Source organism: Paramormyrops kingsleyae, chromosome 2 (assembly GCF_048594095.1).
Source record: "Paramormyrops kingsleyae isolate MSU_618 chromosome 2, PKINGS_0.4, whole genome shotgun sequence".
Classification (NCBI taxonomy): Eukaryota; Metazoa; Chordata; class Actinopteri; order Osteoglossiformes; family Mormyridae; genus Paramormyrops; species Paramormyrops kingsleyae.
Window position 1 is genome coordinate 31,486,227 of NC_132798.1, and position 27,663 is coordinate 31,513,889.

At 45.7% G+C, this 27,663-nt stretch overlaps 2 protein-coding genes across 2 annotated transcripts; both read right to left on the reverse strand.

The window, feature by feature from the left end:
• Positions 1-74: 74 nt before the first annotated feature.
• On the reverse strand, positions 75-12,050 carry cds2 (CDP-diacylglycerol synthase (phosphatidate cytidylyltransferase) 2). Its single transcript, XM_023803384.2, has 13 exons — positions 11,784-12,050; positions 7,368-7,510; positions 7,038-7,134; positions 6,679-6,776; positions 5,732-5,871; positions 4,932-4,990; positions 4,756-4,838; positions 4,584-4,671; positions 4,442-4,510; positions 4,193-4,345; positions 3,895-4,014; positions 3,599-3,702; positions 75-3,455 (listed from the first exon to the last, which is right to left on the reverse strand). The coding sequence occupies exons 1-13, from the start codon at positions 11,844-11,846 to the stop codon at positions 3,323-3,325; spliced, it is 1,350 nt and encodes a 449-aa protein (XP_023659152.1). The 5' UTR covers positions 11,847-12,050; the 3' UTR covers positions 75-3,322.
• A 4,903-nt stretch (positions 12,051-16,953) lies between these two features.
• On the reverse strand, positions 16,954-22,559 carry neff1 (neuronal intermediate filament family member 1). Its single transcript, XM_023831646.2, has 4 exons — positions 21,648-22,559; positions 19,874-20,191; positions 19,359-19,483; positions 16,954-19,222 (listed from the first exon to the last, which is right to left on the reverse strand). Exons 1-4 carry the CDS (start codon positions 22,392-22,394, stop codon positions 18,883-18,885), a joined length of 1,530 nt encoding a protein of 509 aa, XP_023687414.1. The 5' UTR covers positions 22,395-22,559; the 3' UTR covers positions 16,954-18,882.
• Positions 22,560-27,663: the final 5,104 nt, after the last annotated feature.

A 27,663-nucleotide genomic window follows, 5' to 3' on the forward strand; every position in this document is an offset into this window, starting at 1 on the left:
GGCAAGCGGGCCGGTCAGAAAAAGAGCATTCAGACACAACATGGGGGAGACGACTGACCCAGAGTCCCAGAAGGTTCAGTTATGATCAGTATTTTTATTATTAACCATTTAACAGCTCAACACAGCACTTACTGGAGGAGCAAGAGCATTGTTTCAGGGTCAAAAAATGCTAAACGTAACATCATAGCACAGTATAATAATGACAATAATAATAAAATTACAATAATAACCTTTGAGCAGGTGCAAAGACCTGAGGCAGTGACATTTCTTAGACATACAGGAAACATTACAAGTGTTATTAACATAGAATGTCTTTGTGACTATGTTCCCTGTTTGTTAGCTGCTAGCAGGCCAGTGTATGTAACACACGTACCACTTACTGTATGTTTGACTTTAAGGATAGAGACCCAACTTTAAAACGGGCTCTAAGCAAACCAGCCGATAGCAAACTGGAATATGTAACGATGACATGAAGTATTTAACAATTAAAAAAAAAAAAACATCAGATTATCATCGTAACAAGTATAACATTTGACAGCTGAGCTCCCTCTGCTGGAGAATCTAGGAACATTGGAGAAAAATACAGTTTATATAACTAATTGAAAAATTAACATAATAAAAAAAACTTACAATAGTAAATCTGAAAAATATTACCTTTATGTCACAGTAGGAAATTACTACAGCTGTATGTTTTTTTTTTTTATATATATTTGTGGGGTTTACTTATGTGTTTCTCCACATCTCAGTGATTGTATACAATATCATTACAATAGCATTAGGTCAGTATTATGTCTCTTTGACAGACAAACTAAATGATTTCTAATGGCACACAGAGAGCAAAGCCAACTCTGTGGAACACAAATAAAAATGGCCATGCCGACCTTGACTGACACCAGTAAACATTCATTAATAAACGGCCTCTATCAATCACCCAAACCATCAATGAGTTCTACAACAATTAATAAAATTACACAATTTCACCTCTAAATAGCTGATTTTGATATGACAACATTTGCAAGCAGAATTAAAAAAAACATGAGCTGCACATTAGATATTAAGGTGAAGAGAAAACAACATGATGAGACCGACAGAGGAGTTTATTCTTGTGGCACAAATGGGAGCCTGAGGGCAAACACAGCCATGCTGTGACAGGCCTCCCTCTGATTGGTTAGGGTCATGTGATCAGCGGAGGCGAAGCACACGGGGAACAGAATGCCTGACTGCACAGCAGAGGAGAGCTGATCCCATGGATGTTCTGAAACTGATTTAAACCTTTGAAAAAAGTGGGGGTGTGGTTCCTTGTGTCCACCAACAGGCTGACAGAATTCACGTTCGGTCTGCTGGGGAGACAAACATGAGGCAGATGACCACCTTGGCACAGGTTCACACAGCCACCCACGTACTGTTCTGATGTGCCCGCTGTACTGCTTTTGCCTGGTGTCGGTGTCATTGGGCCAGGGGGCTGCTACTTTGACAGGGATCCTCCTACACCAAAGATACTTCACCACCAAGCCTGTAACAAACACTTTCATCAGACCAAGATCAATCACCTTTTCAAATGGCAGCCGGCGGCTTTGAAGGACGCGCCAGTGATTGTTTCCGATGAATGGAGGTTACACATACACAGCATGGGGAAAAACAGCGAGCGCTTTCAATGTCATGGGCGGCCACAACAAACAAATGGGTTTAAATTCATTTTAAGTGTTTCATTATTTATTATTATTTATTATTACCAATGAAACTGCCCTTGAGTATTATTGACTATCAGACGAGCAAACCAGACCTTTGAGTGGAGATGTGCATTTCATGGCCAAATCACGATCCCGGACCCATCAGATTACCTTCTGCCTCTGGCACCCTGCAGCCCACGACCCTTGACCTTTCACCATTGACCAATAGCCAAACAACACACTTCTCACTGGAGACTGCTGTCAGGTCCATTTAGTTCATCTGAATCAATAAGACACTCGGTAATCCCTCCTGCACAGCTGCAATGATTCTCCAGTAAATCAATCAACTGCACTGGTGTCAAACAATGGTGGAACATCTCCGAGAGCAAAAGCCAGTATGTACTCAATAGGGACCCACTTCAAAAAAATATCTGCAGACCGACCGGGAAAATAAAACAAAGTAAAAATGTTTAAAAAATATTGCCATTGTGTTCAAGCATAACCCGTATATCAACAACAAGAGAAACAGCAGATAAAACCAAGGAATTCAAGGAGACCCACGGACACTAGAGCCCAAGAACAGGAGGACAGGACAGAGGTGCTTAGAAACTAGTATTGCAAACACAAAATTAAAACTAATTTAAAAACAGGTGATACGAGTGCCAAACAGTAGTCGCTGTATCAGGTAGTCAATCTTCACAGGACTTGCCCAAGTTCAGGCATGTATGTAGTTCATGAAACATGCTTCTCATATTTTCCCGAAAAAATCCTACGAAGACAAACACCGATGACTTTCCAGATCCGGAGAAAATACCTGAAAGGTCATTTTATGACACTAATCAGACGACCATGTCACAATGTAGAATCGTGGCAAAAACGCCTCATTTCAAACATGAGACTACTGGAAATAATGTCGGTAAAGACACCTCCAGGTCAGAGGGGGCGCTGTTCATCTGGTTAGAAAGGCTGCAATGCACTTTGCTGACCTTGGCACTGGACTCAAACTTACTTTAAAATAACACAGAGCTTTCTGGTGGCCTGTGTACACCCTCAACTCGGGACGGCACACAAAACTCCCAGGTTCCCTCAGGATTCACACGAATCTGTGATTCTTCTCCCCACACCTGCACACGCTGACTGGCTGAGCCTCAGCGTGAGCTTGTAGCTTTTCACACGCGTGTTCCATAAAGCAGTTCACGTGAAAAACATACCATGGGTCAGTGAGTGGATTTCTGCTACCCTACATATAAAACAACATACAGAAACATTATATAGAGACCTGTACGTATCAAATAATCTTTCTGATGAATATTCTACTTCAATAATATTCAAAACGAAACTTCAGCACACCAACATATAAATATATATTGCAGTAAATTGAACAGTTAATAAACAGAAACTATTCTGCGGAGGAGGTCACACCGTAAATGCCACGGACAGCCCATTCTTGATCCGGGCTCTTCCCGAGGTTTTGTGTAACCGTGACACTTACAGCTGGCCTCGCAGCCGAGCTCGAAAACAGTTTGGCTAAGACGAAACGTACAACTGATTACCGACAACCCGCGTGCTGAATGGAACGGCCCACGGCGATGGCCTCTGCGTCCCAGTGCTACCAGCCGCAGGCCCACCCCCTCCGACTCCGCCTACTCCACCTACGCCGCCACCTCATTGGCCGGCAGCAGCCCTCTCTCCGTCAGGTGAGCCTTCAGAGAGTTAAAAATTTGGAGCTGCTGGTCCAGACGCAGGGCGAGGAGCTGCTGGATGACTTTGGAGGGGTTCGGACCCCTGGGGAGGGAGCAGAATGAGAGGAGGGGGAGGAAAGAAAAGAGAGAGAGAGAGAAAGAGAGAATGAGCTCAGACAGGCCACTTTTTCATCACGCAGGACAACGTCACCTGATGAGGAATCCAGACTCCCTCGCTGCACCCACCTGATGAAGCTGGCGATGTAGACGTTGACGAACGTGGCCATCAGGTACTGGCAGTCAAAGCGGTCCATGATGCCGCCGTGGCCGGGGATGGTGTTGGCAAAGTCCTACAGGGACAGAGAGAAGGGGGAAGGTGAGGAGCAAGGACAGCAGGGCCGGGACCGGCACCCGTCTGCAGTACCTTCACCGAAAAGCCCAGTATCCCAGCAGAACACTTCACCCATCCTCTGTGATAGGCTGGCATACCTGGGCACTAGCGCCCCCTGCTGGGCATTTACTGGTACCACACATACAGTTACCTTAATCTTAAAGGCTCGCTTGAAACCACTGGCAAAAAAGCCCCCAAACGGGCCCACGATGGAGGCGAAGGCAGAGAGGGCGATGCTGTGGATCTGGAAGGGGTACATGTGGACGGTGGCCTGGAATGAGGGATCGAGAGAGAAAAAGAGAGAGAGAGGGAGATGCCTTTGGGAACCCACGGGGAGTGTAATCTTCTACAGGTCTCTGGAGAACACAAAACTCCAGACTTAAGCATGAAGTCTTAAGCAAAGGCCGAAGGCGTGTGATGCGACTGATCGTTGGGCGTGGCGTGCGTACCCAGCCAGTGAGGGACTGGAGGACCGCAGGCAACGGGTACTCCTGCAGCTGGAAGAGTTCGGACGGCTGACAGTCCACGGTGAAGCTGTTGGAGTCGCTGTTGAACTCCACCGGGCACACAAAGTAGCGATAGCCCGCCATGACGTAGGACAGCTGGAGGGATTGCCGGGGGGGGGGGGGGAGGGGGTTAGATCACTGTAGCATAGCAGGGACATGGCACCCAACCACGATCCGCTCTGATGTGTTTACCAGAATCCCAAAGACGACGGTGGAGAAGAAGCCGCCAACGAATCCCTCCCAGGTCTTCTTCGGGGAGAGCTGAGGAAAGCAGAATGATGTCAGATAGGGAGCTACAAGGACACCAGGCGCAGAGAGTCTGCCGGAGCCTCACCTTGATGAGCGGCGTCCGGCCAAAGAAGAAGCCAAACATGTAGGCCATGATGTCATTGCAGATGACACAGGAGATGGGAACGATGAACCTGCAGATCACCAGTAAACTGAAGAAGCGCGCAGAGAAACCAGACATACTGGGGAGGGGGGCGTGTCATGCAGCCGACTCTTACCAGATCATTCCCTCGAAGAGGTTGTGGATGATGAGGTGAGACTGGGTCACGACAATCAGCAGGGTGACGTGGGTCCAGCCAAACTGCGGGGGGACAGATCGGGCAACAGTCTGCATGCCACGCTCGGCGGCCATAGGGTGGCCATACGGTGACCCCCCCCCCAGCATCACACTCACCATGTAAAACTGCAGCCTGTAGTGTTTCTTCACCAGGCTCAGCACGAACATGCAGAAACCTGACAGGAGAGAGATAAATAAGAGAGGCATGGAGACTGAGCGTGACAGACATAGATAGGGGGGGGGGGGGGGCGGTGCAGCCTTTCTACACGCGGGACAGTGAGCGCGGTCAGCTCAGCTTCTAGGGGTCAGGATGGACTCTTAGACTTAGAGTCTTGAACTAACTTCATCCTAAACACGGTTTCCTCAAACTCACGGCCCAGAAACCAGGGGGAAAAGGCAGGAGCGGCCCTTGCTGAGGAAGCTGCGGGCCGGCGCTCGAGAAATGGAAAAGAACAGAGCCACAAGATGCAAGCGCCCTTTACCACTTCCTGTTCATGAAGGTGACAAACAACCCTCTTTCACGGTGACAGTTTCCTGACACTGTGTGAATAACCATAGAAGGACAGACTCCATTACATCGAGACTGAGTGACAGAACAGACAAGAGATCAGGGCACGTACTGACATTGTGGAGCTTTACTGCCCATTACAAGAAAGATCCTCTGTTAATGCGGAAGATTTGGCTGGGGAACTGGGCTCAGTCGTTTATCTAACTGCGTGTCACAAGAGTAGAGACATTATAACAGGGGAGGGAGAGAGCTGAGCAGGACACGAGAGCCCTGGGTATGTGTTCAGGCCGATTGTGAAACGGGAGTAAACAGGAAGGCGCCTGAGGTGAGATCTCCCTCTACAGGTAGAGGGTGGAAGATATTAAAAAATAAAATATCACAGCAGGCATGGATCAGGGTGAGATCTCACCTGTCAGGTAGAGGGCGAAGGAGATAAAGCGATGGTATTTGCTAAGGATCCGCAGCGGTTCTTCCCGCTGCACCAGGGTGAAGAAGTAATCAGTCACCGTCTCGCCATAGAAGAAGTAGTTAACGCAAAGCAGGAAGTACCTGAATGGGGAGAGGAAGAGAGTACAGGTAACCAGGACAGACAGCGCAGTCACAGCAGTGGATAGTACTTCCTGTTCATCTCTAACACACTCGACTTCACAGGAAAGCCCAGCAAATTTGAGCTACATTTCATACATTCACACTGTTGATGGTTTCCAGTGATCAGTACCGGCTTTCCTCCGCGCGCTGACATCATCAGTTATCTACATCGCTACGTGTTTCACAGAGTCATGTGATCCTGAAAATCCTACATCATCGTGCGGCACTAAAAGGCTGAAATGGCACCGAGGGTCTGCAGTGAAAACCGGGTCAGGCGACCCGTCGGCAAGGAGGGCGTGCAAAGGCGGACGGGGCTGTAAGACGTTAACGACGGGAAGCCCGCAGAACAAAGCTTATGACGTTACTATTTGCTGCACATTTATAAAACATTAAATCAGTAAAGTCATACACAATCACTACAATATAACTTATCATAAGTTAACTGTTTGCTTGTTTGGCTTTTAGGTTATTTTATTATTATTATTATTTTTTGGTCTTTCAAAAGTGATTTTAATGTCTTTTATTTAAACGTGCTCTTCTGTCTTTGCAAAGCACTTTGAATTGACTTGTGTCTGAAATGTCCTAAATAAATACACTCGCTTTGCCTCATGGCGTAAACAGTCAATAGCCAAAGGGGTAAAAGTGAACCAGGCCAATGAAAGGAATTCATCTGGAATATAAACAGGAATATAAACAAGAGGAGACAGGCGCGCATGTGTGTGCGTGTGTGTGTGTGCGTGTGTGTGTGTGTGTGTGTGCGTCACTCACCAGCTCAGTGTCCTGAACCAGGGCAGATGGTAGGAGTGATACACACTGTAGCCGATGGTGATAATCTCTTGAAAACATTTGATCTGCACACATAGGACCTGTTTAAAGGGAAGGGAAAGACGCACCATGAGCCAGACTACCTGAAGGGGACGCTGGCTGCTATCCTGCAAGTATGGGATCAGGATTAAAGTGACATGATCAAGGTGGCCGGGGGGGCTGGGGGGGCTGGGGAGGGAGTTCAGCTCAGATATGGAGCCCCAGCTGCAGTAGGCAGGCTAGAGGTGCCTGTCCATTCCATCTGAAACAGAACCCTGCCCACTGTTACCCATGGGGGGAGGGTGTGGGGGGGGTGCACTCACAATCATCATGAGCACCATGGGGCCCAGGTAGATGATGAAGAAGAAGAAGGAGATCATAGCCAGTGTGAGGATGCCCCGCACCCACCAATTCTTCCAGCTGAAAAGCAGCAAAATCTCAGCGTTAGTGTGAGACCTCTGGGCTCGAACCCAGGCTGAGACCCGCTCAGCGGTGTCACGCCACATGTGCCGGGTGTCGGATACAGCAGGCGGTCCGTCAGGTGACCGGATGACTGACAGGTGCTCATGGCTTATCAGAAGGTCTGTCATCGGGAAGAGAATGAGGCATCAGATGCCACTGGCTGTAAACACACACACAATGAGCCAAGTTACCGTGACGAAAGGCCAGAGAGGGCTTTGTTGAGGACCTGCGGGGTGTCGTCGGGGGGGACAGGAACGTCGGGCAACCCCGTATCCCCCTTGGCCTCGCTGTCCGAATGAGCATCTCCATCAGGTGCCCCATCTTTGTCCAGACCCTGGGGACAGATGAGGGATTTGATGGTCATATGACTCAGTGTTCCTCAACCCGGTCCTCAAGGACTCCCAGTCGGTCCACATTTTTGGTCCCTCCCAGCTGCTGGTAGGGAATGCCTGGCAGGGAGCTGGGAGAGAGCAAAAATGTGGACCATCTAAGGATCTAGGCTGACAAACACTGACGTAATGTACAGGAAGATCAAGCGAAAACCAAAACGGAAATATCCATGTCAAACAGCCTGCTGTGCTCAAACTGGGATCCCAACTTACTTACTTAATTTTACTTACTTCTCACAAGTATAAAATGCAGTGCAGTGTCTGAGGGAAATTGCATAATTCTAGGTGGGGGGGGGGGGGGGTTGCACCTGTTTACCTTGACCTGTTTTGACTCTAACACCCTCCACCTACAGCAAGGCAGAAAACCACATGCCTAAAATATAGCTCCCACAGCTGAATCGAAAGGCAGGAAATTTGAGCCAATCACATCTTGTTACGCGAGTGTGTGCGCACGTGTGGCGTGTGTGTGAGAGACGCAGCGCACGGTGAAAAAAATCCACAAACAAGCTGCTGCACTTCAGGAGACCATAAACATAAACATAAAATTTGTCTATTTTAGTAATAAACATGTGCCAAATCATAAGACTGTAAACCCAATAGTTTTTCTTTGAAAAATGTTTAAAACTATTCTGAACGGACATTCGAACTCGAGTTCATAATGGATTTAGCTGAAATTTATGCTAGCTATAAGATCCTTCAAACGATGTCTCCTGAATGTGAACTTGATCTGTCTTCCTGAGTTTATGTCGGTGTTCAATGAACGTCATGTTTCATATTAGTGCGCAAACAACAATTTAAAAAAATTAAATAAATCATATGTTTTAGTATTTCTTTCCCAGATTTTAAAAACCTGTCATGCTTAAACAGCTCTGTCAATCTTAAAAAAAAATTCTCGATCAAAAAAAAAAAAAAAAAATTAGTGCAACCAAAATTTAAAAAAAAAAAAAAAAGCCACTTTGGGTTTAATTTTGACACTATATTTTCTCAAAGGGGATTAATGCTATTTGCATCAAACTTTTTAATAAGTACCAGGAACATATATTAAAAACTCAAGACTGTGCTCTTACTCCTTCATTATGAAATAATTGAATGAAAATAGGCAATTCACAAACAGAATATTGGTCTATCTGAGCAGAAATCTGTCTGCACAATGTAATACAGTAAATAGTATACAGTAATAAATTATTTAATTACTGTGTGCATGTCACTAGCCCTGGGGGGCTGACATCACGAGCAGCAGAGTCTGGACCCCCCTCTGACTGCCCTTTTTCAGTAACCGGATCGAACAACGTGATGCGTGTTCATCGGCAGCATGCCAGTTACTGATATCCACAGATTAACACGCACTCTGCTGATCCCAACATCCCTCCCACACCACACACACACACACACACACACACACACACACACACACCATCCGCGTGAGGAGACCTCCAGGCCATGGAGACCATATCCTGTCACTCAGGATGTTGGGATTAAAAACAAACCAAAAACAAGACTATTTGGAGAGAAGACAGCTTCCTGCAGGAAAGTGGCTGCTGCGGGCTGCAGCCTACAGATTACCCGCTCTGCAGTGAGGTAAATGGCTCCCCTCACACACATCTGTTTCACTCAACAGCTCACAACATGCACCTTCTATTTAAAGAACTAAATTAGGAATCCATCACTAAATTAGGAATCTTGCTCAGGAAGACAGACAAGGTCAGCTTCCACAAATCCCACCATTCTCATCAGCCAATAGGAAACACGCGGGCGACCTTAATTCAGCAGCACACGGGGGAGCAAGCTCCTCAAAAGCACTGCCAGAACACTAGGGGGCGTCGCCTCAGAGGAACACCCTTTAGAGCAGAGAGCCATCAATGATCAGCAGCTGAAAGGATTCAAGTTACTGCATTTAAAAGTATTCAAATTTTCTGTGCAGCCGTGACCTGCTAAGGGGGCAAGGAGATGGGTCAATTTGCAAGGCAAAATAAACACTCACAATGAACCACCCAGCAAGCTAGATGGAAATGGTGGGATTCTTCATCTTTGGCCATAATGCCTTTAAGTACCTCCTACACAATGCACAAGGGGCATCAGGAATCTGAATCTCTGACCGTACAAGCCACACTCAACCATCACCACCACCCTCCCCCCACCAAATTTCCTCTGTGATTTCACTTATCAATGCTCATGTATAATGGATTACAACCACAAGCTCCAGGACACAAACACACACACACACACACACACACAAGCACAAACACACACATACACACACACACACTCACCAGGCATTTAACCCTTTCACATCAGAAATCGGGAATACCCAGCACATCAGTATCATAAGCATGAAGCCACAGGCAGTATTTTCATTTGAGAGCAAGTGATCAGATCATCAGCAGCTTTAATGTAATTTGCACAAAACGAAGAACCAAGAGTAAAAAAAAAAATCCAAGGATTTCTGAGAGAGAGAAGCAACAAATAAACACTGTCGTTACCCATTTCAACAAAGAAAATTACTTACAAGGAGAGAGGGAGGCAGTGACAGAAAGGCCAGCTGCAGCCAGAACTGTCCTCACTCAAACAGGCCTTCAGACTGCATGGATCCCTACAGTATCTATCAATTAAAATCGGAACGAGAACATCCCAATCCCCTGACGGTACCTCCTTCGCCACCACAGGGCTAAACGAGGGGAAAGCCGGAAGCGGGTAACAAGATATTACATAACCCAGAAACTGGCAACAAGCTGCTTACTGGGACAAACTGGGACAGCCAAAAGCAACAGAAAGAGCACTATTTAATCAAGAGGAGTCAACCTTTTCTATTCAATGCTAAAACCTCAGGTTCATGCATTCCCGACACCGCAACATTGAATCCGAATTGTGTTTCAGACTATATTTCATGGATACAGTGTGATACATTACTTCATTACTTTGGGCATCTGCTGACAGAATGAAACAAATGGGTGAAGATTTCACAACATCCTTATCTGACCTCCCAGCGAAAGGCTGCCTTGAGCTGGGTTGATATGCATTCCCAAACACATACAATCCACCCATCCATCTTTCATAACTTCAATATCCACTACAGGGGGTTGGTGAGCCTGAAAGCACGGGGAACCCTGGACAGGGTGTCAGTTAAATATACAGTATCGTTATTAACTTCTACATAAATATCACGCAAAGTTTTATTTCACAGTGCAATACAAGCTCTTCTAACAAACGCCAAAACGGAGCTACAGTTCAGTCGCATCACAAACAGACAAGGTAATGGCCGTGGAGGCCGCTGACGTCACTATCCTGAAACCATGGTAACGGAGCAAATGTTTTTTTTTCCTATCCCTGTTGTGAACCTAAGCGATGTTTATGATGTTAGAAGCCGATGTCGCGGAGACGGATATCGGCAATTCGATCCATTTCCCAATAAAATGTGTTGTTTTTCAATGGCGATTGAGGGGGTGAGGATGAGGCACACGGCCGTGTTCAGTATCATTTCGTAACGCCTCGGACAGGCACACTATCATGTCACTTCACAGCGACGGCGGCTACACGGTTAGACGAAGTGCTTGATATGTAGAAATACGCTCGCAAGCAGATCGCAAAACACCCACACCCCGTCTGACTGCGAAACGTAGCGCGGCCCATGCTTAGGGCAAACCTGCTTGGACAGACTTCAGCAAATGGCATTTCAGCTGTTAAAGAACACGATTTAAAATGACTGAGCATCCTTATCTTCATTCATAATGCCTTCGAGATGCTCAGATTCTGTAATAAGTGAATACGACGCAGCGATCGGATATCCGACTCTATCCGTCTAAAAAAATGTCACTCATTGATCCGCAAGCCACACGTTTCACAATAGTTAATAGCTAGCTCCTACATAGTGGCGAGCTGAATTAACCATGTTAAGATACGTACGCAAAAATACGCAAAGTTTACAAACTATGACCCAATGACAAATTTAATCTAACTAATAACAAAGAAATAAGCGAAAACTTTGGGGCGTTATCCAGTTAGTCGGGATTACTAAGCAAGCGAGCGCCCAGCTAGTGAACTGCTACATCAACCTTGGCTGTCTAGTAGTTGTGTAAACAGAAAAATGCGGAGTGACAAACGTGAACGAGGTGGCTTCACCCGCTGTCACATGGCTGATGGCCAGTCGGCTTTAATGGCCAGCTGCGCAGCTTCCCAATCATCGATAACCTTACGTTAGACAGAGAAGACGCGCTTGCCTACCCTGAAATCGTCCGCTGCTTGCAAGTCGGTCTCCGCCGGGCCACGGTGCCGCAGCTCTGTCATTGCAACAGCTGGGACTCAGGCAGCAAGAGCCGCGCCCCTGTGTTATTACTGCCGCGATAGCGACGTACTTAAAGCTATCCAGAAAGCTCGCTGGCCGATCTTTGCAGCTGGCTATATGCACGGCCCCCCCGGTCTGCCGCCTTCCTCAGCTCGGACGTTCGCGGAGTTTCTCCAGACGACTCCTCGTCTCTCGCGAGGTTTGCGCCGTTCAGTGCCCCGCGCGTCCCCGCGCTGCGGAAGGCCTTTGCGCGTGACCGTTTAGTACGGAATCCTACGGCTGGACTACTTAATATTATGATATTTCGGTCGGTTGTATTTAAGTCTTAAGGAGCATTATATACGTTTATGAAATACAATGCAGGCATAATGTAAGCTTAAGTATGTTTATGATTTAAAATAATAGAAGTGTTTTCTGAGATTCTAGATATTATTTCAGTATTTGTGATTCTTTTTGCACACGTGCCAATTAAGTAAATATGCAAAGGATGTGGATTTTCAGTAAAACTATATGTTTTCACGGAAACATATATCGTTGTGTAAAGTGTTCTAAAATATTCGACGTCAAAAGGCGACTTGAAGTATTCAGTCAAGTATTTTCGAAAATGAAAGAACATAGACCAAAAAAGGGTTAATTGAGTATTAATTTAATAATTTACTCAATAAGCCGACATATTCTTCATATTGACACGTAGGCCTACATTGTATGATTATTACTGATTTACTTTTAATTTAGTAAACCTATAATAGACCAAAATGAACAATGAACAATTTGAACAAAATTAACAAAGGTTAGCGCCGAGATTGGCTCCTCGACCCCTGGAACAAACGTATATAGAAATTGGATGGATGGTTACAATTTAAAAAAAAAAATACAGTACTTGCTAAACATGAGGATGTTAGTTACGGGTTTTAAACAGCAGGGGTCAGCAAACGCGCACAAACTCCCTTCACCATTGGTGGACAACCTGTCAATTACGGTAGTGTAATTAAGAGAAAATTCGATATTATCACGACTCCGAATATAATTCCAATATCAAACCAATTAATCAAATCAATCACGATTCACAATAATTACAGTAATAAAATGTACAATATAATTTGAAAAAGATTAAAAAAAGAATAACATAACAGTTTTACCTTTTAAGTATTACTGATTATACCAAGGACCCAATCTTGTTACCAAAAGAACCATAAATACTTGGACAGTATAATTGTGTGCCTAAACCACAGACGCCTTTGGCCTCATGTATGGTTTTTACACTGAAGCACAGAATTTTGAATTTGTGCTCTATATTGTTACAGAACATTACAGGTGCAGGCTGTACATTCTTTGTGTGTGCGGAGCAGCAGCACATTGATATTCCACACTATGGCATCACAGAGGTACAGTACCAATTCTTCATGCCCCGTTGAGAACATTTTGGCACTATACCTAAAGACTTGCGTCCTTTGGTGCGTTTTCTAGCATGAAGTGCCGCACGTTGCTCCACGTGACGTCAGCATGACCGACTCATATTCCCAGAGATGATATTTTGTGTACCCCTGAACATTTCGTCATTGAAACTTAGATGTCTAAAAGAATCTATGTTCTTTTGTTAAACATAATGTCCAGCAAAGAGGTGAGGTACTTCCTGCCAATATTTTACAGTCTCCTTAATCATCTAGCTGTCTGTAAACTGGCAGATTGAACTGATGGAATCTTTTCATTTCCCTAAATGCCTTAAACTTAACCTTGCTGCAGATGAAACTGACACATGTCCTTTCACTGCCAATCACCCCTGACCATCCCTGTGGCAGAATGTAGCTCTTCATCTGTATCCTCTCATCCTTCTTAGGGTGAGATAGACTGTGGGACATGCAATACCCAGTGTACACTGTTTTTAATTGTCCACTGTAATTCCTTCAGCTGATAACATTAACTAAGTTGGGATAGTACAGCTACAAAACTTATGTTATGCAATAATAAACATGTGAAGCTTATTTATTATTTCCCAGCATGCCCTTTGGTAACTTCTTGGAAAAATTGATTTTTGACATTGTTGTTGAAGGTTGTTTTTTTTTGTACACTGCAGGCCCAAAGTCTGCAATGACCTGACAGTATGTGATCCCATATGCAAAGGCCTTAGTGTTTGGCCTGATGGGGCTCAGTCCTACCAGGGTACAGACTGCGGCTTTCACTTTGCCGCACTCCAATGTGTCCGTCGCTCTGGGAGACGGTGGCCTCCGCTGTGAGAAGGCCTGGCTGTCAGCTGCAGGAGGGAGCCACTCTGACAGAGCTACAGGGCACTGGGCTGTGGGACATCTGCAATGCAGAAGTCTATATATAGCAGGAGGTGAGTGCCATCACGGGGAGAGAGAGAGAGAGAGAGAGGGAGAGAGAGGGAGGGTGAGAGAGGGAGGGTGGGAGAGGGAGCGATAGAGAGGGTGGGAGAGGAGAAGGGAGATGCTGAGGGAATTCAGAAAAATGGGACAGATGTCATAGAGTTTTTTTACTTTGAAGAGGAATGAGTACAAATGAGAGGGAAATGCCAGAGTCAGGGGGAAGGATAGAGAGACAGAGGACAGGAGCAGAGTGCAGAGAAAAGGACAAAGAATGGCATAGCAGATGAGAAGAAAAAGGAGTCACTAGCTGTATCAGTTTGGTTTACGTAACCCGTTGTCCTTTCATAAGTTATCTTACCTTTCTCATCATTTATGAATGAAACAAATGAGGTTTTTAGTGGCTTGAAACTGCATTCCGCACAGTCATGCTTTACTTAAATAAATAACAAAATTTGTGATAGTTGCCACTTGTGAATAAAAGCCTCCAAAGCCCATTGAGTCAGTACTCCAGAGTCAGTATTGGTGAGACCGTACCACAGAGTGAGTACTCCAGAGTCAGTATTGGTGAGACCGTACCACAGAGTGAGTACTCCAGAGTCAGTATTGGTGAGACCGTACCACAGAGTGAGTACTCCAGAGTCAGTATTGGTGAGACCGTACCACAGAGTGAGTACTCCAGAGTCAGTATTGGTGAGACCGTACCACAGAGTGAGTACTCCAGAGTCAGTATTGGTGAGACCGTACCACAGAGTGAGTACTCCAGAGTCAGTATTAGTGAGACTCTACCACAGAGTGAGTACTCCAGAGTCAGTATTGGTGAGACTCTACCACAGAGTGAGTACTCCAGAGTCAGTATTGGTGAGACTCTACCACAGAGTGAGTACTCCAGAGTCATTATCCCAGGCCACAATGCATAGCAGACTAAAGGGGAGACTATACAATATATACATACATATACATTACAAATGTCATCAAGTTAATATTATCGTTTCATAGAAAGCATCATAAGTTTCCCTTTGGGGTGTGGGGTGGGTACTTGTTCAGTTTACGCTGTCTTCTCTGGTCAGGTCACACTGGCACCTTTGTCTGGGATGCTCTTACTCCAGCTTGTCCTCACCAGTTTAAGGAGGATGCCAGAGACTTGCATGTGGGGTGGGGGGGGGGAGAATTTTATGGCCACCACATAAAAATGGCTTCTGTAGCTTATCCACAAAAAGAATGTCCCAGAGGAGCAGTGAAAACAATATTGTTGATCTGATTGATTCTGCATCCTTGACCTGCTAAACATGCTACATAAAACCTCAGCTGTTTCCCTCTGGTTTCTAGAAGATCAGACGCTTACTTGGTGGTGGTGGGCTGGTATTGACCCTCATCAGCAGATTTATCCTTCCAAAAATTATGGCTCTTCCCCCCATCCCCACCTCCTACTTTGCCATAATTAAAATCATAAATCCACCCTCTATGTCGATGGTAATCCTGCATCTTGTAATTATAGTGATTTTCAGGGCAATAATAATCACTTTCTATGTCTGCCAACACCTGTGTCTCTGGGAGCCCCAAGGACGGCCAAAGTCTGGACAGTCCCTCCCGCTGGAAACGAAACCGCCGCCACGAACGTTGGACTGCGTGACGCCCAAGTTCAGCACAGTGTTGCTTTGCCGTCGGTGTTGGTGTTCAGGCTCAAATCAGCTGTCGGTAACTGGTCATTACGTTAAGGATGGGAGCAATGTCAGAGCCCCAAGAGTCTAATCTCAGCTGTGATAATAATGAGAACAACCAGTGTCCCCTTTCTCTGCCTCGTTAGGATGCTCGGTAAGATGTACTACTGCTGTCTGCGTGATTGTGGCTTCCCCTACCCAGCCAGGCACTGACTGTGGCCAAATTCAGAGGCTGCCTCCTTCTGAGGCTGCATTTGAAAAACCGAATGTGTCACAGCGCTGCGACAAGGCCGTCCTATTTCATAGGCTCCTTCAAATGCGTTCTTCTTTTCCCGCTCCATGGAGGATGCACCTGATGGATCCTTCACAGCCCAACATAGGCCAAGATTCATTGTGCAAAGGTAAAGTGGGTGTGTCCCAGCCAGGTAGTAGTAGCGGTACTTTGTGAGGCAAGGGTAAGGGTTAGGGTAAGGGCGGGTACAGCTGGTGATGCAAACAGGAGTTATCCGGAGGCCAGACTGTCCCATTTGACCAAGCTTTCTGATCAACCTTCAAAGAACGCAGCTCACAAAGGCTTCACCTTCATAGTCCGCGTCCTTTGAAGTATGCAGCCCCTGAAATCGGACTCAGCCACTATCTCACTTCTGAGTTCCTCTTTGGAGAGGTGGAGAGGCTGTTGGACAAAGACTGCTGGTGAAGGCAGCTCAGTCTGCTCCCTTTACTGTATTCATTTATTAATACTGATATTAAGATGCTGTTTGCAGTGTTGAGGCCATTTCTTCTGCTATGTTCAGAATGCAAAATGAGATTTTGCATTAAGACAATCATTTTTTCCTTCTGAGTGGGGATGGAATGTTAGATTCAGTTATGCTAAAGGGACAAGGACAGTCAGAATGACTCAAATTAAACTGAAGTAATTTAAATTTAAATTCAGTCATTTAAATTTAAATTACCTCACTAGCAAGTAGTGAGTACAGTATGTTAGTGATTTCACAAAAAGACAATGGCTTTTCTGTCTGTCATTGGTCTTTTCACCCCCAAAAAATAAGCACTCACAAAACTGCTGAATTAACAGTGCCCTTGACAATGAGAACACAAATGAGGATGATCACCATGATGCCACAGAGTTTTTGGTTAATAAATGGCTTTATTTAGCTTTCTTGGAAATACCACTGCATGGGTTCCAACACACACAGTCACAGTAGCTGACCATTAAGACCAGAAAGGCCAGTAAGTGTTGACACCCCCGCGCTGCCTCTGCATGAAGACTGTGTTGCTGTCACTCTTCGTGGTTATGGTAGTCAGCAGTGGGCAATCCCACTCTGTTCCCTACTGCTTCTTAAGCACCCAGAGTTAGGTCATGCATTCACTGCCTGTTGACTGATTCACTCATCAATGAACAACATCTGCAGACCAGGGGTCTGTCGCTCTCTCCTCTGTTTGTCTGTTCATGTGCTTGTCCTGTGCTTTTATCTTAAGGCTCCGTTCTCTCCCCCTCTCTCTCCAACTCTGTGTCTGCCCCCTTTCACTCTCTCTAGTACAGTGTTTCTCAACCCAGTACTCAGGTATACCCAGAGAGTCCATGTTGGAATGTAGACTGTCTAGCTGGGAACTGGGAGAGAACAAAACAGTGAACCACCTAGGGGTCCCCAGAGCCAGGTGAAGAAACACTGCTATAAAACAATAAGACTGATTTACTACCATCCAAATTTTGCTGAGATGGGATATTTGCACTGGTGTTTCTTCTCAGCCCATCTGATTTTCTTCCCTCCTTAATTCCCACCCCCACTACATCAGGCTAGCTCTGTGTGACTCACTGCAGGAACCGCCCCTTCCACAGCAAACGGCACCCATGTGAGAGTCAGACGCAGCCCCGGAAAAGAGTGCCATCCCTGTCAGCCCCAGACGACCTTTGACCTGTCCAAAGCAAACCACAAAAGTCACACCCCAAAAACGTGAACAGTAAGCCCCTCCCCCAGACAGAGAGACACGCCCTCACACCCTACTGCTGTCGACACTGAAGGGCTGCTTTGGCCTCCTGTCAGGCAGAATGGCTCCAGTCTTTCTTCCCAAAGATGAACGTTAAGGAGAAGCTGGTTCAGCTAAGATTTAGTTAAGATAAGTGAATCAATCAAGGAGTGATATTTTTAATCGAAACATAAAAGGCGCAGAATGATAAGTAGCAATTATCTTTTCTATGTTTTCATTCCCTGCTGGATATTCATTCCCCAGGAAGCAGCTTTGGCTTCTGTCTCTGCTCTTGTCGATATTAATCTATATTGTTTTCTGCCATGCTTTGACCGAGGTTAGCGCAGTTAAATGGGCAAAGTAAGAAAAGATGGGCGAGATGATAACTTTGCCATGTGTTGGAAAGAAAAACAGCAATGGGTGGACCATCCTATACCTTCATCCGGTGAGTGAAGCCAAAGGGGGGGGGCATGCAGGATACCAGCTGTGATTTTGTCCCACAATATGTCTAAACGTGCTGCAGAAGGTGTTGGTTTGCTGTCTGCTTTGGCTCAGTAATGCGAGTGTTCAGTGCCTCTACATTAATCAGCACCATAACTCTGGGGTACAGAAACTGGGTGCTACCCAACTGGCCTCGGATTCAAACATCGGAACCTAACAAGCGTGCAGTCATGCTGTCGGTCCTGACCTCACGGTGTGACCACGCCACCCCTCACAGCCATCAGGCGAACACAACGACTGTGGTCATGTGCTACATCTGCAAATGCTAATTCTACGGAAAGGTGTGTGTGTGTTGTGGTGATTGAATGTTAGTTTTACTGTGATCTGGTTTTTGAAATTGACACTGGTCACTTTATAGCCTGATGCGAGTAACTGGTAGCTGACTCTGTCCCAGAAAGCAAAGCACATGGAAACTCACGGGACGAGTGTGTGTGTGTGTGTGTGTGTGTGCGTGTGTGTGTGTGTGTGCATGTGTGTGTGTGTGTCTATGTGTGTGTGTGTGTAGGATGGAGATTAGGGATCAGATGCTATGGAATGTGGATGGAGAGCAGAGCGTGTTGCTGGACACTGACAGTGACTCAGCATGTTTAGCTCTTGCTTCCCTTCTTCTCAGAGGCTCCCTTCTTTTCATCTTTTTCTTCTTCCTGCTCCGGCTCTTCTTCCTCTTCAGCTTCTTCTTGCTCCTCGCCTTCCTCGCCCTCTCCTTCCTCCTCCTCCTCTCCCTCCTCCTCTTCTTCCTTCTCCTCTTCCTCCTCCCCTTCTTCTTCTTCTTCCTCCTCCTCTGCCTCCTCTGCCTTGCTGCCCATCTTCCTGTAGGTGGCAGCGGTACCCAGGACGTAGGAGCGGGCAGCAAGGTGGCTAAAGCCTGACATGATCATGGCTCCGCCGACGTTACTCATCCGGCACTCCTCTCCCTCCAGCAGCTTCCTGAAGAAAGAGAACCAGAGAGAATCAGGTAGTGATGCGGAGGACCTCAGTGAACTGGCCGTTATGTCAGACCAGATTCGTTAGCATCGGTAAGCCCAGTTTACATCTCTTCCCTGGAACAACCCATGTGACAAACCTGTAGGCGGCAATTTCGATGTCCAAGGCCATTTTCACGTTGAGGAGGTCCTGGTACTCACGCAGGTGGCGAGACATCTCACCTTTGGTGTTGCGCAGGGCAGTTTCCAGCTGCTGGATGGTGTCCTGAGGGTTGGAGATACATGCAGACACATCACCACTGATTTCAGTCACTCACCGGCTTCCATAAATAGCCACATAACCTTTTGTGTTAACAGACCAATCAGTCTTCTGCACCCCCTGTTCTCTGTTAATGTGTTTTTTTAACTTTATTCATCTCTCAGGTTCTCCATTGGCTCGGGTTTTTACCCTTTTATACAGCTGTATTTTCACTAGTGTTACTCAGCTTAACTACCGTTCCCATGGTTACTACAGCAGAGTCCCTGGGACTCAGTCAAGGTGGACTTTAATCACTATGTCATCTGCTGGCCTGTTGTGGAAGTGTTCGGTCAGCTTGGTCATTAATATCCCACCATGTGGCCCATATCCAGCCAAACCCCACTGAAATGCACGGACCTGCAGCTCTCCGATCTCGCCACTGTGGCGATCCTCCATTTCAGCAAGCTGCCTCTCCAGAGCCTCGTTGTGGCCCCTAAGGGCCTCCACCTCCAGGGTGCGGGCCTGAACCTGTCTCCGGTACTCGCTCAGCTCCTCCTTCGTCTGCTTCACCACATCCGAGTTACGGGCTGCAGCCTCGGTCACACTGGCGAACTTGGAGCGGTACCATTCCTCAGCCTGCTGCTGGTTCCGGGAGGACAGGGTTTCGTACTGGGCCCGGATGTCCCTCAGAGCCACCGCCAGGTCGGGCTTGCTCACGTCCATCTCCACAGACACCTGGTAGAGAGTATTTAAGGTCAGACTGGAGGCTGAGTGCAAGCACAATGTATAGATACTGTACATACACTAGTGGCCAAAATTGCAGAAACAATTCTTTATAGATTGCAGAACTTTATTTCAGTTACTCCAGTTTCTTATTTAATCATCCATTGTATGATGTTTGTAAACATTCTTTGATTGTTTATAAACATTACCGTAGTAGTAGTTGAGGACAGGGGCATAAATTAGCTTAATCTGAAGAATTTGAAGGATATAATGAAAACAAATTATAGATGTTAAAAATCGATGAAGCACTGCTTGTTGCTCAGGTTCTTAGTCTGCAGGGAAACTGTGCAAATTATGGGGGCCCTGAGGGGAGGCTGGGGCCACATAGCTGACTTGACATCAAGGGCGCCATATGCCACGTTTTGCTGACCTCGTCAATGCGCCAGGATTTCACACCCCTAGGGTTTTCTCTTTTTTCTAAACCTGTTCTTTTCTAAAATCCATAACCATGTATTTATTAACAATTATTTTCTGCCTTTTAATCAGCTTTGTTTAAAACCCGCATTCTCTAATGGGAACTGCAAAATACAAATTCAGTATTTTGATTAAATAAAATCTTTGTGGGATAACTATTTTTATACAAGTTAAATTTGTTCGTCCTCTAAATAAATTATAAATCAAAGAATGATTAATGAAAATATTAATGATCGGCGTGAGCAATACATGATAAATTTAGATTAATGTTGCCTCAAGTGCCTATTCTGCATCTACGAGCCGTTTTAAAGTTCTGTTAAAACGATTTAATTGACTTTATCCGAACTGAGCAGAGGTTACAAACCCCTCGCTGATCTTAATGCGCGCTCCCGAAGGACGCTTTGCCCCAAACCCTGAGCCACACCTAGAAAATGCGCTTTGCGGCGCGTCGGTTGCTCGAACTCCAGACCCGGTCATTGCTTCCTCTTACCCCGAAGGCAAATGCACGAGTACACGAGTACATGTCGGTCACTATATTAAAATTAAGTGCTTAACACGGGTTTGTGGCATTATTAATAATGCATATAAGTATTAGATTATATGAGGAGAAAGAGCCCCCGGCTACGACACTGCGGAAAGTTACGGTATACCCCGAGGTGGTGAGTCAATAGTTATTAAAGATAATATGGTGGAAATTATATTATTATTATTATTATTTATTATTGTTTTATTATTCCTTTCTATTAAGACAGTTGCACAACAGTTTCCAAACGTCTGGTTGTGTTTGTGTCATAGTGCGTTGATTGCCTTTGCAGGATCGGGATCGTTACTGCTGCTTCAGGAGACACACTTACGGATAGTTTTTATATTTTATCTTCACCTTCTGAAGGAACGCTGAGTTCTCTCAGAAGTGCTCTATTGGAATACATTATCGTGTAATGGTAATGGTGTTTTTTGGATGACGGTTATGAGCGATGATGGTGAATGTCCGCACCTGTGAGGCTTGCAAAGATGCCTGCAACTCTTGCAGCTCCTCTTCATGAACTTTCCTGAGGAACGCAATCTCATCCAGCAATGACTCGACTTTCTTCTCGAGCTCCAGGCGTGAAAGGGTGGCGTCGTCCACGTCCTTGCGATACCCCTTGAGGGTGCCCTCGGCTTCTTCACGGAGTTTCGTCTCCTCTTCCAGCTTCTCCTTCACCCGATCCAACGTCTCCTTCATCTGCACGCAGTCAAGGTGCATCTGGCTCTTTTCGTGGGTAAGCTCCTCCACCCTCGCCCTGAGCTCCCGTATCTCCTGCTCGTACAGATCGTGCAGACGTGACGGCTCCGAGTGGCGCTGGCGCAGCAGGGTGACCTCTGCCTCCAGCACCTTGTTCTGCTGCTCCAGGTTGTGCACTTTCTCGATGAAGGTGACGAAGCGATCGTTCAGGCCCTGCAGCTGCTCCTTTTCGTTCGTGCGAATTATCTTCAGCTCATTGGTGATGGCCGTGGATTGCGACAAGTCAATGGATTCCGGCAGACAGGAGAACCCGCTGCGACCGGCGCCCAGCTTGCTGCGGTAACTGGAGGGCAGCATTGTGGGTGCGGAGCCATAGCCACGAAGCTGGGAGCTAGAGCGGTATGTCGTCGAGCTACGGGACGGGCTGCTGCTCATTGAGATGCGTCCTGACATCCGTGGAGCATCGCCGAAGATCTTCCGATAGGAGCTGCTGGAGTACATGTCACTAGAATAACTCATCTTGAAAGGGAACGATCACCGGAGTGCTCTTCTTCACCTGCTGCAGAGTGGTCTGTTATCAGTGATCGTGTGTGTCTGTGTGTGTATGTGCGTGCGTGTGTGTGCGCGCGGTATGTATGCGGGAAAGAAGGAGGCTGAGAGAAGCAAGTGCGGTCTGAGCAGGACGGCGAAATTTAAAGCCGGAGGACGCCGGCGTCATATGACGCAGTGGCCGCAGCAGAGACGCGGAAACTTGCAAGTTTGTGCAGAAAACCTTGATTCCCTCGGGGCTACACGCCCACCTCCTCCGCGTTTAGTTGTATCAATCCGTTTCCATAAGCAGAAACGGAAGTAATCGCCTGTCGTGTAATAACTTGCATATATAATTGATCGAAATTTCGTGCGGGAACTCAGATGAATACCACCCCCCCCCCGCCAAAAAAAAGTAATAGTTTCTGACTTTTTCACGTGCACTCATGATGGTGGGTGGTAGCTGCGATATGTAGACGCGCCGTGATTTAATATAGACGGTTTGAGAGAAGACAAAATTAATTGTACAATTATTGCAGAATTAGCCTATCAGTAATGTATATATATATATATATATATATATATATATAGAGAGAGAGAGAGAGAGAGAGAGAGCCTATGCGCCACTGAGACGGATCATGGACTGGTTACCCTAAAGAGGTCGATGCGGGTGGGGGTGCATCGCCCATGGATGTGCGTGCTGTAATGCAGAGACTCCAGCATCTTTCGTGCCGGCTCCGCAATATCGGAATACGGAATGAGCTTTGCGGCCCGCACTCCCTGACCCTGCACATCAGATAACGTCGACCGCCTCCGCTTCCTCAGCTGACCATTAGGTGTTTTAATAGGTCAGGAAGGTCAGCAAAGATAAATTCCCTGGAATAGAACACTACGAGCCGGAACATTGAGATTGTAACGGTGTGTGAATCACCACTTTGCGTCCGGGCGGATGAAAAGCGGGGAGCGCCTCGGATCCTCGAGTCGATTCGGGACGCCGCGGCCGTGCAGGCAGCCTGTCCATTTCATATCGTTCACACCCAAACGCGAACAACCTGGTATCTCTGCGGTAATGTCGGACTCTTCTATATATCTCACTCCGTTACGGTTCCTGAAACAAACAAACAAAAAAATCAGATAACAGTTTCATGTGGCCGATAAAAGGACAATGTTTGCTTGGCAGTTAAAATATATTCTGTTTTTTTAGAGACATCAGATGAGGAAACGTGTTTGCGCCGGTTTTTATATGTTATTTAATTAATCTATTTGAATAAAATCTTTTCATCTTTCATTAACTGAAACTTATTGTATTGTCGAAAATTACGCATGCGACAGTGCAGTAATACAGTAGGTTAGATCCGTTGCGATTAGCCTTAGCCCTTAGACCTAAGTGAATGCCGATAACATATTGGCTATTCGACTTAAATTGCATGTTAAAGAACGTTCGGGGTCACCTATTTGGGATTTTTCTTTCACTGACTGCACCTGCAGTAATAGATAGGCCTATTCCCTGGAGAAGTGCAGGCATATATATTTTTATAGATATATATGGAGACTGATGTCTGTTTAGTTTATTTATTAGTTAACTATTTATTATCTTGTATTTTAAACAAGTCAATTGGTAGCATTTTTACCTTTTATAGTAAAACCTTACTGAAGCCCCGCAATGGCGTCCTTTATTTAACCCGCGTATTTGATCCTTACGGTGTTTAAAGGTATTGGTCGGGAAGAAGTTCTGAAAAATTCCTAAAAGAGTATGAATACTTATATAACGAAGATTGTTTTGTACCTAACTGTACAATTGGACTTGGAACGCGTTTTGCTTTACTTTGTAACTGGCCGGTACAATAAAGTTAGATCCACGTAACAAATTCTGAGACAGGGTTTGATGGTAATAAGATGGGAATGGAGAAGACATTACTTTAGCACAAATGGCATAAAGACCTACAAAGTGCCTAAATATGACTTGAAGATTAGGCGAATAATTTCTTTGCAATTTTAATACTTACGATCCCAAAATCAAAAATACTGATAACATACAGTAAATCATGATAGTGCAACTCCGCTACCACTCGCCACTAGATGGCATTATAAGCCATAAAATATCTATCCATAGGCTCTATGCGACGGGGAAGTTTACATTGCCGGCTAAGGATTTTTAGCATTACAGCCTGAGGATATTAATATGGAAGGCAAGAGTAAATTGCTTTACTGATGTACGATTGTCGCTGATGACAGTGTGTGTGCTCGTTTAGTACTGTTTAAAAAGGGAAATTCAAAAGTTGCAAACTGGAATAAATACAGGTAAGTGATGCACTGTGAAACACATTTGTAAAAATGGGTATTCCCCCCCTCCCCCAGAGATACACCCGCAGAGGGAGAGGAAGAAGTGCAGAGTGTGGTTATAACAGTGTCTGAAAATTCCATAATTTGTTCTAAGGTAATATTTGTTGTTCTTGTCTGTTTTCAGTCGGTATTTACGAGTCCTGCTGGCTAGTATTTAAACCAGCATTATTGTAAGATTAGAGAAATATGTGCGTAATGAAACAAACGCAGTCATACTTAATTAAAACAATAAAGAGCAAGCACCTAGCAGAGCCCAACTCAGGAGCAATCACACACGCCCACGTTTGCGAAGTTGCAGGCTGGACAGGCTAAGCCAGCCGCCTCCTGACTCATGGTCCTGCAGGAATGCCTGTTAATCCCCAGGTAGCTATTTTCATCTCTGGATCAGGCCTTACACTCAAAGGAACAATTCGTTTCGCTGTCATCTTTCCTACACCTGATTCATATCGTTATGTATAAAGGGAGCTCTCTGTTTCCTGTTAGGGTGTAACGGAATCTTTAGCATGAAGCAGCCAGTTTGGTCGCGTGTAAAACTCATCTACCAGTGCAAGAATCTGTCTGCATGCCACATGTGTCATGTGACTGAAAACTAGCATGACTTGTCAGCGAGAGACCGTCTCATTTACTCGTACCAAGGAGACATAACCATACATGTAAAAAAAAAATTCCATTATCTAACATGGGTTGTTAGCCCATTTACTTTGGTGTCTAAAAGCACTCAAAGGGAAATCAACATGAATGTTCACAACACATTATTTGAGAAGTCAAACTTTGATTGATGTCTGCATGATTTAAGAGGTGGGGTTAACATTCTTAAATAAAATTCAGGGACAACACCCACTTTTAATTGTCCCATTCCATGACAGTTAAAAATCAGACAAATAATACACATAAGAGTGCACACATTTTATTGTTATTAGTGGAGAACAAACTCATGTACCTTTGATATTATTATGTTAGTGATTCTGCTTGAATGGGACCTGTGTCACTAGTATGTTCTTGATGCTCTCTAATGCCAACCTCCAGCATTTTTTTTGTCATTTATACCCATTTATGTGTGATTCTTCACTGACGCCCCTGCCTATCTGCTTACCCTCCTACTTAAAGCTGAGTAACATGATTCCCTGCCTGCTCATAAAACCTCTCCCTCATTGCTCTAGGTTTACCTTCTTCTCCTTGCTATGAGGAGTATTACCCCACCCCCACCTTAAAAACCTCTGACTTTTTATAGGGCTGTGCCACCCATGGTTCTGCAACGTCAGCTGTACCTTCTCCCCTGCAACTTTCAGTGTGCACTTTGTGTGTTACATACTTTGCCTCACCTCCATACCACATCATTCGGTCTGATACGGAGCCTAATTTTGTCTGTTTCTGCTCTATCACGGTTTGTAAATACTCAGCTGTTTATCCCATTAGTACTCCTCATATCTTTTAACACTATTCTGTTTCCTCCTCTGTGTCTCACTTTCAGTCCATGGCCCTTTAATCCTGTTTCCTTCACTTAGTGTGGGAGTAATCGGACAGTGCCGGCCCCAAACCTGTGTGAAGGTGACCGTGCTATTGGGCTTGGGGCGTGCGGTCAGTGACCTACACAGCGAAGGTCACAGCTGATGGTGCAATGCATGCATTGCGGGGATAAGCTAGTGGATTTCACTAATCTGACAAGTGTGGGGGGAGGGGAGTCATTAGGACTATAAGACTGAGAAAGGCCTGTAGGTGACCCTGGACATACACTCACAAGAGGGATCACAACACTGTCAGCTCCTGTAGGACGACTGCTGTCGTGCATTATGGCTGCTTGGTCGCTTACTCCACACGCATCTGCATCAACGTTACTGCACGTCCAGCACCTCACTGAACACAGCAGGATTATACACCCATCATATCAGCTCAACATGAGTAACAGGAGTGTCACTGTGACAATGAATCAAGTAACCAACCCTGTACAAGACAGTGCCTTGCACTTGATGCTACAATGGTTCTGACTTGATTTCAGACAGAGCTTCCCGTTGGTGCTGGAGCTTTGAAGAATCTCTGTGCCCAGCGTACGGAGTACCTCATCACGACATCACTAATGACATTAACCACACAAGACACAACACACACAAGAATAAATGTAAAGACTCAAACACAATGACATTTTCACCCATACATGCATCAGAACATCAGTACTATTTAATGTGAATCTTCCGTGGCAGTTTGTAACTCTCCAGCTACCTCCATGTTCCACAGTGTCACTCCGGCTTAAATTGTGTGCTTCATACCGCTGGTTTCTGAGCTGGGGTCACTCCAGCTAGGAATACTGTGCAGATAATTCCTTGAATCTCTGAAAAACAGCACTCAAAGGATTCTGGAGAGCAAACTATTAATGAAGGAGAACAGAATGAAGAACCTGATCCTCTCTGGAGGATGCTTGGACATTCGTAAAAGGCTCTTCTTCATGCCAGTATAAACAACCCTTTCCAGAACATCACAGGAATGCAGCCATTACGGGTCTCATATTATTTTATCTGAACGATGCTTTTCACACTGGGGTGTAGCGTGAGGCTACACCACATGCTCCCATTTTCTGTCCACAGTGTCCCTGCCAAAGATTCCAGCATAGACCGGTGACACTAAAGCCGTAGCGTGGATCAAGTGCATAATAAATGAAAAGCATCAGTCTGAAATGATCTTAGACTACAGCAGTGCTTCCCAATCCGGTCTTCAGGGACCCACAATAGGTCTGTTTTTGTTCTCTGCAAGCTCCCTGTCAGAGTCCACATTTTTGGGAGGGAGCAAGAGTGGACTGTCTGTGGGTCCCCAAGGACTGGATTGGGAAACACTGGACTACTGCAAGCTGTACAGCAAGATGAGTCAGACTTACCAGTATTACAGCGTAATGGAGTTTCCTCCTTCTGCATATGCTGCTTCTGAG

Excerpts from the sequence above, each read along its gene's own strand:
- cds2 (XM_023803384.2), bottom strand. The coding sequence starts at position 11,846 with ATGACAGAGCTGCGGCACCGTGGCCCGGCGGAGACCGACTTGCAAGCA. Across the intron at positions 7,135-7,367 it reads CTCTCTGGCCTTTCGTCACG|CTGGAAGAATTGGTGGGTGC; the intron begins GTAACTTGGCTC and ends GCTGCTTTTCAG. Across the intron at positions 3,456-3,598 it reads TACATCGCCAGCTTCATCAG|GGGTCCGAACCCCTCCAAAG; the intron begins GTGGGTGCAGCG and ends CTCCCTCCCCAG.
- neff1 (XM_023831646.2), bottom strand. The coding sequence starts at position 22,394 with ATGAGTTATTCTAGTGACATGTACTCCAGCAGCTCCTATCGGAAGATC. Across the intron at positions 20,192-21,647 it reads CATCTTTGCAAGCCTCACAG|GTGTCTGTGGAGATGGACGT; the intron begins GTGCGGACATTC and ends ACTCTCTACCAG. Across the intron at positions 19,223-19,358 it reads ATCGAAATTGCCGCCTACAG|GAAGCTGCTGGAGGGAGAGG; the intron begins GTTTGTCACATG and ends CTCTTTCTTCAG.